Genomic DNA, 11,020 nt, shown 5'->3' with positions numbered 1-11,020 from the left:
TGGGGGGGGGCGGAGAGCTGAGGGAAGGGGCTGTCCACCTCCAGGAGGGGAACTTCTTGAGAGGGAGAGCAATAGGACAGAAATTGGGGGAGGAGGAGCCAGGGCAGTTATCAAAAGAACGAGGGTTTGGCAAAGTGAGAAGTGTTCCTCCAAGATCCTCCTGGGTCCCCTGACATAAGAGCTTCTTGTGCTGGCAGATTGGAAACAGAAGGACATTGGCAATTGAAGAGGTGAGAAAAAGATGGTGTTCACACACATACTAAGTTTGGGTTAGAACTTTTTTGTGCTTTTTGAGGGAGGAAGTGGGAGGTGAGTGGGAAGAGAAATGGCAAGGGGGAGTTGGGCAAAGGGGGCAAGCATGTCATCTTTGACAGCTGACCCCTCCCCTGGAGATGTAGAGAGGTGGGGTGCCAGATGCCTCCCCTCAGCCACCTCCCTGTGAGGGATGGGACAGAGACATGAGGCTGAGCTCAGGAACCAAGAACAAGCTGCCCATGGACGGGCTGTGTCCAGGAAAAAAAACGAGGGGCAGTGGCACTAGCTGGTGTATTTAAAAATAATGTTTTATTCTTCTTGAGGTGGGCTTCTCAGAATCAGAATAGCAAACAATAATAACAAAAACTTTGTTTTGAGCACTTACTGCTGCCAGGTGCTCTAAAAAAAATGTCTTACATGCATGATCTCAACAACCAATGAGTAGATAATGTTAACCCCATTTCACAGGTGTCAAAACTGAGGCACAGAGAGTAGCTAATTTGTCAAGTTCCCATGACTGGTAGGTGGAACCAGGTCTGTCTGACTGCTGGGTCGACAGTCACTGAGCTATACTGCTTTCCAAGAATTAGCCCATCCAAGAATCAGGACCACAGAGCTGATGGAGTCTTTGTGACCAATTCTAGTCCAACTCTCTCATGTTAGAGAGGAGGAAAAGAGGAGCCTCAGAGAATTTAAGAAACTCACCCCAGGTCACCCAGAGCTGGGCCAAGAAACCAGGCTTTCTTTTTCCTAAGTTAATGTTGGTCTTCTTTATCCTCCAGTTGAGGGAGGTCCTTCAGCAGGGGAGGGAATGATGAAAAAAATTTGGAAAGGGAGGAATAGGGTCTAGGGAAGGGAAGTTGAGAGAATATTCCTGTTACTGGGCTGTGGGGCAGGGCTGCATTATGACTTTCCTAGGCCCTGAGCACTACAAAAGTAGTGCCCCTTCCTCAATAATTAAGAACTAAAAGTTCTATTTCATGACTGCATTGGTATAAAGAGGAATAAATTAATGTTCTATATTAAAATGTTCTTTTCTATCTAAAAGTTGAGTTTTTTCCCCCTTATGATTATAAAAGAAAGTAAAACATTTTCATTGCCTTCTAAAAGTACTGTGGGCCTAGTCATGGTACCTGCTGTGCCCGATGGATAAGTCAGCCCAGGCTGGAGGGCCCAGGGAGGAGGGGTGTTGGGTAAGTGGGTGGGTGCAGATGCCCAGTTCCCCACCTCAGGGAGGTTCTGTAAAGGGTGTGGGGCAGGGGTAAGGGAGGAACTAAGGAAGGAAAAATAAGCTCTGTTTGGAAATGAAGGTGGTAGAGAAATACCCTCAGGCACCCTGAGAAATTGGGGAGTAGGTGTCAGAAATGTCTTGGCTGCTCCAAGCCCTTCTTGCCATCATCTCCAGCAAGGATTTTGGAGCCTAGCTGATCTGAGCTTGAATCTCAGCACTGACAGGCTTAGTGTGATTGCCTATTCCTATAACATCGTGGTTCAGAGTGTGGGTTCTGCATCAGATTGCCTGGGTTTAAATGACACCCAGCTTTGCTACTTACTAGCCATGTGACCTGGGACCAGGTAGTTAACTCTCTGTATCTTTGTTTTCCTTCTGTGCAAAATGGCAACTCCTATGACCTTCCTCACCTGTGTTGTCAGGAGCCTTTGGGGATGAGCTGAGATTATGTCTGAGACTGGAGCACAGAACTGAGATGTAATTGTTGTTCCCCTCCCCCTTGCCCTTTCTTCCATGCTCACAGCAAACCATAAAGGAATCCAGGAGATACTGGAATCTCCCCTGAGTTTAAAGTTCCCCAGAGGAAGACATGCCATTGCTTCCAATGAGTCTGTGTCTGTCCTCTCCTTATTCTGAAATTCTTCTAGGAGTCTGACCTTAACTTTCATCTCAGTTAGAGAGGCACTCTTGTTTCTCACTGTTCTTCCTGCTCCCTCTTCCCTGTCTCCTTCCTGAGCACAAGGGCCATTAAGATCCCATCCAGCCTTCTACTTCTCTTCTAAATCTTCTCTTTCTTTCTAGAGTGGTTTCAATTGTAACCTACTGGGTTCTGCTAGTCCTCAGCTCTGCCCTGCCCCCTTCCTCCCTTCGTTCCCATATTTCAACCACCATTAAATGTTTATTGTGCTGAATAAATGCAGAGCGGAGGCTTGGAGATGCAGGAGGCTCAGAGTCAGTTTACAGGCTGCCTGATCAGAGCAGCCTCCGTCCAATCATTAGCAAGCCCAGCCGTGGCTGAGAGTTACGAGCCAACAGGATGCAAGTGAGGGCTCTGGAATATGACCCGAGAGGCAGGCCACCCATGATGGGCAGACTCCCTGAGGAGGTGAGAATTGAGCTGTACAGCTTCCTTAAACCAAATGAGTCCCAACTTAGAGCTCAGCACCTTCTTCCTGGTCCCCTATCTTTGCCAGCAGCACCCTCACTCTCCAAGACCTCTGGAACTCTGACTTGACATGAATACTAATCTCTCCCATAACTCAGCTCTGCTCATCTCCTCTTGCCTGTTCTTCCTCCATCACAGCTCTTCCCTCTGCCCTTTCTCACTACCTGCCCTGGGATGCTGGAGGACAAGGGCCTAGAGGGTCAGATCTCCATTGCACTGCCCCTGGAAATGGGCAGATTTTCTCCAAACCTCCATTCCCACGTGCTCCCGCAGTGCCCCTGCCTCCGAGAGCAGGCTCACCGCGGTCTTGGGCACCTGACCAGGAGCCTAGGAAGTGATCCGAGCTTCAGCACCAGGCATGGGCAGGGAGCACTCTTTCCTGAGCCTTCTCCCTAAATACTCCCCCTGTCCCAATAGTGTCTCCCTCTGGTGACACCTTTCAGGATTCTGCCAACCCCAGGAAGGGCCAGCATCCCTGGGGGATCCACCCAGGGAAGAAATTGGTTTTCTTTCTGGATGGAGGTTACTCAGTTTAAGCAAGGAATGGGGGGAACATGATATTTCTTCCAGAAAAGAAAAGGCTCACGATAGCCCGTTATCTCTTCAGAATTCTGTATTGCCTTGTCTCCATGTCTATATGGAGACACATGTCTCATACCCTTTTCCCCTGCCCACTCTGACATGTGGCTCTGTGTGTGTGTACATGCAGGCATGTGTGTGTGTGTGTGTGTGTATGGTTGTCCACTCATGGGCTGAGTTATCTGTCTTCTGCACTAAGGGAGGAGGTGGGGGCACTGTTGGGTGGAGCAAGGAAGGGAGACATGGGGTCCTCCCTTCAAGGATGGCCCTCATCAGTGAAGGCTATAGCCCAGCAATGGGTAGGATGAGGAGCTGCTCAGCCTGATCCCTGTGTCCCCCCCCACCCCCATCTCTATAGCTGAAAAAGATTGGGGGCGGGGGCTTTGGTGAAATCTACGAAGCCATGGATCTGCTGACCAGGGAGAACGTGGCCCTCAAGGTGGAGTCAGCCCAGCAGCCCAAGCAGGTCCTCAAGATGGAGGTGGCTGTGCTCAAAAAGCTACAAGGTGAGGGCCGAGGGCTAAGGGGGAGGTGATGGGTGACGTGGTCATGGGGCCAGGGCTGGGGGACCAGCAATCCAGAGTACATCATGAGCCCACTTTAGGGTTGGAAGCCAGAGAGAAAGAGTAGCAATTGGGAGACCCTGTCTGTACCCCTCAGGGAAAGACCACGTGTGCAGGTTCATTGGCTGTGGCCGGAATGAGAAGTTTAACTATGTGGTAATGCAGCTCCAGGTAAGTCCCTGTGGCCCATCCACCCTCCATTCTCCCCCAAGAACTTGGGCTGTGACTCCTGGGCTGGGGAGTGGGGAAGGGAGACTATGGCCCCGGGAGGAGTGGGGAGTGGGCACAAAGCCTTTGGGGGTGAGGCTGGGCAGGCTGTCACAGTGGTGGCGATCCAGATGGCCACTGAGCCGGATTGCCCCTACCCCACCCCCAGGGCCGGAACCTGGCCGACCTGCGCCGCAGCCAGCCTCGAGGCACCTTCACGCTGAGCACCACACTGCGGCTGGGCAAACAGATCCTGGAGTCCATTGAGGCCATCCACTCCGTGGGCTTCTTGCACCGCGACATCAAGCCGGTGAGGGCTGCCCCCACTCGGCCCTCTCTCCAAAGCACACCCCCACCTCCTCTCCCTCTCGGGGTCCCCTGGTTTCTTCTCCAGAACGGTGGTGAAGGCAGGAACAGCCCCTTCTGTCCCCTCCCCCTGCTTTCCATCCCAAGCCCCACCTCTGCCTCTCCCCTGCTTCCCAGGAGCACACACCCCTGTCCTCCCACCCCTTGGCCATGCCCATGCCCTCTCCTGTGTCTTCTCTTCCTTTCTCCCACCCCTGACCTGGACAATCCTAGAACCTAGAAAGGTGAAGATTTGGAGAAGGATGGGAGAATTGAAGGAAGGGGACCAGGGGCTAGAGCTTGGTAAGGAATTCCAAGTACAGTAAAACCTTGGATTGTGAGTAACTTGGTTTGCGAGTGTTCCGCAAGACGAGCAAACATTTCTAATACATTTAAACTTGGTAAACGAGCAATGTCTTGCAATACAAGTAGTTTGTTTCTGGAACGAATTATGCTCACAAACCAAGGTATTACTGTAATTCATTTTATGGCATCCTGGACTTGGTGCTAGAAGAAACCTCTAATCTTAAAGGGTGAAAACTGAGGCCCAGAAAGATTGGTTGCGTGGCCCAAGATCACACAGCAAGAACAATGCAGGTCTCCTGCTGCCTTAGTGAGATTAAGCCACACTGCCCTGTTGGGGAGTCCCAAGGATTGAGAGCAAGACAGACCTGGGTTCAACTGTCAGCTGAGTCATCAGTTGCTGTGTGACCTTGGAGAAGCCCCCTAAGCTCTTTGACCTTTAGTTTCCTCATCTCCAAAATGAGAATAATCACACCTGCCCCTCAGATGAAGTACTGTGACTGGCTGTGTGTGCTGGTGTTCTACTCATGTGAGTGTGCGTGGGCTGAGTGTCCCTCACCAGCGCTGTTTCTTGGTGCCCCTCAAGGAGGGCCAGGTGGGGTTGGAGCCCACGGCTCACAGATGCTGTCTTCCTGCAGTCAAACTTTGCCATGGGCAGGCTGCCTTCCACCTACAGGAAGTGCTACATGCTGGACTTCGGGCTGGCCCGGCAGTACACCAACACCACGGGGGACGTTCGGCCTGTGAGTACCGCTGCGCAGACACCCTGGCCTCCTCGCCCGCTCCCTCATCTGAGAACCCTTCACCAGGTTTTCCTACAGCTGCCTGAACGTGCCCGGCCTGTGTTCAGTATCAGCAACACCCAACTCCAGGTCCACTCTCTCCCTTAGCCTGGGTTCCTGGTGGATGCCACACCCACACCCTGTGACCTGTCTGCCCACTCTGGTCAAGGATGGTTGCAGGGGCAGGAAGCGAGTTTAGGACTGGGGTTGCTGTGTCAGGTTTGTTCCTGACCAGGCCAACGTGGGGGGTGGCAGCACAGGGAGGCAGTCAGTGTTAAAAGAGGTGGAGGCAGGCTTGGTAAGCAGGGTTGAGATGTGGCCAAGGTCAGGGGCAGTGGGTGAGGTGCCTGGTGTTGTTCTCCCCTCTGCAGCCTCGGAATGTGGCCGGGTTTCGAGGGACTGTTCGTTATGCCTCGGTCAATGCCCACAAGAACCGGGTGAGTGGCCGAGTCTGGACTGAGGGATGTGGGGGCGGTAAGGGCCCAGGTCAGGGGTGGGAGATGCTGCTGAGGGAGAGCACAGAACGGGCACCTCTGGAGGTGGGGAGAGAAGTATGGGGCAGTGTGAGCACCAGAAGCTGCCACTCCAGAGACCCCAGCGGGAAGAAGGCTCTGCCCGCGACGTTTCCCTTCTTGCTTGTTTGGGGGATCTCCTCCTCTCTGTTCCCAACACAAATCTCTGTGAGGGTGACAAAATACACACAGACGTTTTGACACGGGGAGTCTATATATGCTGATGGGTCGGGGAGGTAGCCGTGGCTTCAGGGAAACTCCAGCTTTGCCCACAGGGACCTGGGTGTCCGGCCCCCCTGACTGGTGTCCCTCAGTGAAGGGCCAGGTCCCCACTCCCAGGTATGACCTGAGAGCTGTGGGTGACTCCCCTGCTGCTCCCCGCCCCCAGGAGATGGGCCGCCACGATGACCTGTGGTCCCTCTTCTACATGCTGGTCGAGTTTGCAGTGGGCCAGCTGCCCTGGAGGAAGATCAAGGACAAGGTGAGCCCCATGCCACTGGGTCTGAAGAGGTGTGTATGTGTGTGGGGAGGGGGAGCGTGGGAGCAGCTGGGACGTCATCTCCTGTGCCTCTTGCCTCCAGGAACAGGTAGGGATGATCAAGGAGAAATATGAGCACCGGATGCTGCTGAAGCACATGCCCTCGGAGTTCCACCTCTTCCTGGATCACATTGCCAGCCTCGACTATTTCACCAAGCCTGATTACCAGGTGGGAGCCTGCCACCTGCCTGCATCCTGGACGCCTCTCTCTTTTTTTTGTGGGGTTTTTTTTTTTTTTAGCTGAGCCATCCTGCCACCTGTTGGCAGCTCAGCGGCTGCTCAGCTCGGGCCGGGACTCGAACCGCTGTTACTCAGAGCTCAAACTCGTGAGCGAGCTCTTAACCAACTGAGCCACTCGGCCGGCCCTTCCCTCTCTCTTTTTTTTAAGGAATTCTTTTTTTAAAAAAAAATATTTTTATATGGGATTATTGGGAAACTGTTTTTCTCCAGGACCCATCAGCTCCAAGTCAAGTAGTTGTTTCAATCTAGCTGTGGAGGGCGCACCTCAGTGGCCCATGTGGGAATTGAACTGGCAACCTTGGTGTTATGAGGACTGTGCCCTGCACACTAACCACCTGAGCTAACCGGCCATCCCCCAGGAGACCTCTCTGTGGGTGACCATCACCAGCAGTGCCCATCCTGCTGAGGCCCCATGCCCATGCCAGCTTGGCCCTGCCCATGTCCCCCTGGTCTTCCAACTGCACGGAACTGTTTTGGCGCTCTTATAAACAGTAGTCAGAGCTAAGATTGATTAAGAGCTTACCTTATTTTCAGTGCTTTCCATGCATCAAATCATTTAAACTTCAAACAAGCCTTTTGTGATAATTGAGTGTTCCTTATGTTATTATTCTAGCACTTAACAATTAATTAAGCCAAGTGCTTTCAAGTTTTATACCAAAACCCTGCAGGAGGCCAAGTGAGGGGATTGTCCTCATGTCATAGATGAGGAAACTGAGGCCTGATAGCCTGGTTAGTAGCGGGGCTAAGCTCAGGTACATCTTCTGACTCCGAGTCCAGTGCCCTTCCCAAGGCACCATCCCCGCACTCCTGTGGGACCCACTGACCCTGATCTGAGAAGGGGGAAAACATCAGCAATGTTCTTCCTGGGACCCACTATGTGCCACCATGGGGAGCACAGTGTCGGGCACACAATAGGCACTCAGTGAGGTGGGCCCTGCTGGCAGAGACAACCTGCCCTGCATTCTGGCAAGAGCGAGGTCAGAAGTGGAAAGGTCTGGGGGCTTCTGAGGGTCTACAGCTTGCCCGTCACCTCCTGAGTCCAGAGCCCCGGTTGCTGGCAGAGATGCCTCACTCTGGCAGAAAGAGGCCATGTCCCGCTCCCCCAATCCTAGATCAGCCTCCTGGGGTCCTCCAGACCACACAGTTGAGAGCACACCCTGTGCTGCCTGCTAGAGACGTAGAGGTGGCAGGTAGGCGTGTGAACAGCTCCAGCCGGTGCACTGGGCCCAACCACCAGAGCTGCGTGGTGGGGGAATCAGGGAAGCCTTCGGAGGAGAGGATGCGTGGGGAAGGCACTGCAGGCAGAGGAAGCTGCCTGTGCAGACGCATGACCCCAGGTGGCGGGTTTGGGAAACTACCGGCGGTGGTTCCCGGCTGCTGCTGATTCTGCTGAGATGGTGGAAATGGCTGCAGAGTCTGGGGATGGTGTAATCAGGGGACAGATCTCAGAGGGCTGTGTCCAGCCAGGGGGACTTAAACCAAGATGATCATTTGCATGCTGATTTGTATATTATGTGCATGTTTTCATTGAAAATCAATGTGCCCTTCTCCTTCCAATACCCCCTCTTGGCCCATCCCTGTCCTGGAAGGCCCCCACTTTTCTGCCTTCTATCCCAGCAACTGTCCCCTCCTCCTGGCTAGCCCCGGGGTCACCTCTCTGTCCTCCCACCCCCCCCCACCCCCTGCAGTTGATCATGTCGGTGTTTGAGAACAGCATGAAAGAGCGGGGCATCGCTGAGAACGAGGCTTTTGACTGGGAGAAAGCGGGCACCGACGCCCTCTTGTCCACGAGCACGTCCACCCCGCCCCAGCAGAACACCCGGCAGACAGCAGCCATGTTTGGGTGAGTCTCGGGAGGGGTGATGGACGGGGTTGGGGGCCAGGTGACCCCTGCCTGGGGCTGTCACCTGAGAAGCCTGCCACCGCCTCCTCTTCCTACCTGGACACACCTGGCTGTCTCTTTTATTCTTGGTGCTCAACAGTGGGGTCCTCAAACCCCAGGAATTTCCTTGGCACAGTGTGGGGTCTTCATTTGGAGCTCTTGACCTTACTGGGGAGCAGGGAGCCCTGAGTGAAATTGCCCGAGCCCCACATTTTGTCTGTGTCTCCATGCTCACGTGCGTTCATTTAGTGAACGTGTCTTAAGCCCTGCCATTAGGCCCTGTGGGGTGCAAAGAAAAAACATGCAGCCCCTGCCCTCCAAGTGCTCTCCGTTGAGTCTAAGGTATTTGTAATTGATGGGTCAGCAATTTCAGAACCTAGTGACAAGCACAAAAACAGAGGTCGCCAGAGTGAGAAGGGGCTCCCTGCCCAACCCCAGGGGTGAGCCAGGGAGAGACGTGGGCAGAGGATCCAGCAACACATTTGGGAAGGAGACTCCACAGGATTTGCCAGCACATCATGGTGTCCACTTCTGTAAAGACATTGCTCCAGGAACTCCAAAGTGATTCTTCACTTTAGACCCATTCCTGGTCTAAAGGAAGCCAGCCAGTGAACAGCAGTGGAAATCTGGCAGGGCCTGGAAAGCAGCGGGGTCTCTTAAATAAATAGAGTGAGGTGGTGGTGTGCCCGTCCCTGGCAGCCACATCTCCTTCTGCCAGCCTGAGGATGGTCTTTGTGAGCCAGGGGTGGTGATGGGCTGAGGGACACCCCCACCCCTGCCTGGGCCTTGCCTGCGCCCTTTCCCATGGGTGGCAGTGATCTCCAGGGCCTGTGCTGGTAGGAGAGGGCACCCCTGCCAGCCTTGCCAATGACCCTTTCCTGGCCTCTTCAGGGTGGTCAACGTGACGCCTGTGCCTGGGGACCTGCTCAGGGAGAACACCGAGGACGTGCTGCAGGGCGAGCACCTGAGCGACCAGGAGAACGCACCCCCAATCCTGCCAGGGCGGCCCCCCGAAGGGCTGGGTCCCACCCCCCACCTTGCTTCCCATCCTGGGGGTCCTGAAGCTGAAGTCTGGGAGGAGACGGATGTCAACCGGAACAAACTCCGGATCAACATTGGCAAAGTAACGCAGCCAGGGAGAAGAACGTGGGTGGCCTTCCCAACCCGTGGGCCCCCTCCCCGTTTCTCCTGAACACCCTCTCCCCTGCCGCACACACCCGCCTGCTTGCTCTGCCTCTGTGGCTTTGCCCCATCTCAGGATCACCGGCATCCTTGTGGTTGATCTCTCTCTACCTCTTCCCTGAGAAAACCACGTGGCCCACAGCTGCCTTGTCAGCCCCAGCTCACGGAATTCCCTTCTCCTGCAGACCCCCTGTGTGGTGGAAGAGGAGCAGAGCCGAGGCGTGGGGGTCCCCAGCTCCCCAGTGCGTGTCCCCCCAGACTCACCGACAACCCCAGTCCGTTCTCTGCGCTACCGGAGGGTCAACAGCCCTGAGTCGGAGAGGCTTTCCACTGCGGATGGGCGGGTGGAACTGCATGAGAGGAGGTGGGTCTGGGGCCAGGGGGTTCTCAAGGGCTCCCTCGTCCCCTCCACCTTCACATGGCTGGTCCGGAGGAAAGGTCAGATGCGAGGCAGGGGTGGGGGGACCCTGGGAGTGTTGAGAGGGCTGTATTTGGGTCTGGGGTCAGACTCAGAGTCAGTGGCGGCCTGGATTGGGGAGGGGGTATACAGAGGTCCCCGCTCATGCCACAAAGGGATGTGGAGGGAGTGAGGCCACAGGAGGGATAGGCTGGGTACCCAGGCCCTGGAGGAGGTGAGGGGTGAATTGGCAGATGGGTGTACTTCCAGAACCTCTTTCCCTAGAGGCTAATTACCAGTGCCTCAGAGAGCTGACTAGGCTCGCTCTAGCTTTGGGGGTGGGGCTTTGGAGAAGGGCTCAGGCAGTGCTCAGCTTGAGGAGAGGATGGACCGAGTTTGGGGGTTAGGGCTCAGGGATCTGAATGTTAGGGAGGGGACCTGGTTTGTGGGAGGGAGTATTGGTGAGATCTGGTGGGTGGAACAACCTCAAGTGGAGAGAGATGTCCCTACCCTCGCTGGCTCTGAGTGGGGCTTCGCTCCACAGCAGAGCAGGGCTGTGGCCATTTCTGTACCAGGAAAAGGGTCTGTTCCCCAGGCCCAGCTCTGCGGGAGGGGTCCTTGCCACACTCTCATGAAGTGCCTCTTCATGCCCCAACCTCAGCCACAGGCCCTCCCCTGAGTTCTGCCCCAAACTGCACTCCACCTCTGGAATGGGGCATAGTGCCCCTTTGGGGTGTGGAGATGCCCAAGACAGGGGAGCCCTATGCCAGTCCCCGTGGTGACTCCAGGACAGTGGGATGCTGACCCTGTCCTCAGGGAGCCTAGAGCTCCCCCACCCA

The 11,020-nt window shown here is 54.9% G+C and overlaps 1 protein-coding gene across 1 annotated transcript in view; it reads left to right on the top strand.

Annotated features, from left to right (window-relative positions):
• TTBK1 (tau tubulin kinase 1) overlaps positions 1–11,020 on the top strand; it is a 39,116-nt gene that overhangs the window by 1,233 nt on the left and 26,863 nt on the right. The window contains exons 2-11 of the mRNA XM_019642776.1: positions 3,589–3,736; positions 3,891–3,964; positions 4,170–4,310; positions 5,287–5,391; positions 5,802–5,867; positions 6,331–6,423; positions 6,524–6,649; positions 8,409–8,563; positions 9,494–9,725; positions 9,970–10,148. Of these exons, the coding sequence (XP_019498321.1) occupies positions 3,589–3,736; positions 3,891–3,964; positions 4,170–4,310; positions 5,287–5,391; positions 5,802–5,867; positions 6,331–6,423; positions 6,524–6,649; positions 8,409–8,563; positions 9,494–9,725; positions 9,970–10,148 (1,319 nt within the window). The remainder of the gene's footprint in view (positions 1–3,588; positions 3,737–3,890; positions 3,965–4,169; positions 4,311–5,286; positions 5,392–5,801; positions 5,868–6,330; positions 6,424–6,523; positions 6,650–8,408; positions 8,564–9,493; positions 9,726–9,969; positions 10,149–11,020) is intronic.

This window comes from Hipposideros armiger, unplaced genomic scaffold, assembly GCF_001890085.2.
Source record: "Hipposideros armiger isolate ML-2016 unplaced genomic scaffold, ASM189008v1 scaffold_72, whole genome shotgun sequence".
Taxonomy (NCBI): domain Eukaryota; kingdom Metazoa; phylum Chordata; class Mammalia; order Chiroptera; family Hipposideridae; genus Hipposideros; species Hipposideros armiger.
This window is presented reverse-complemented; position numbering and strand designations above follow the sequence as displayed.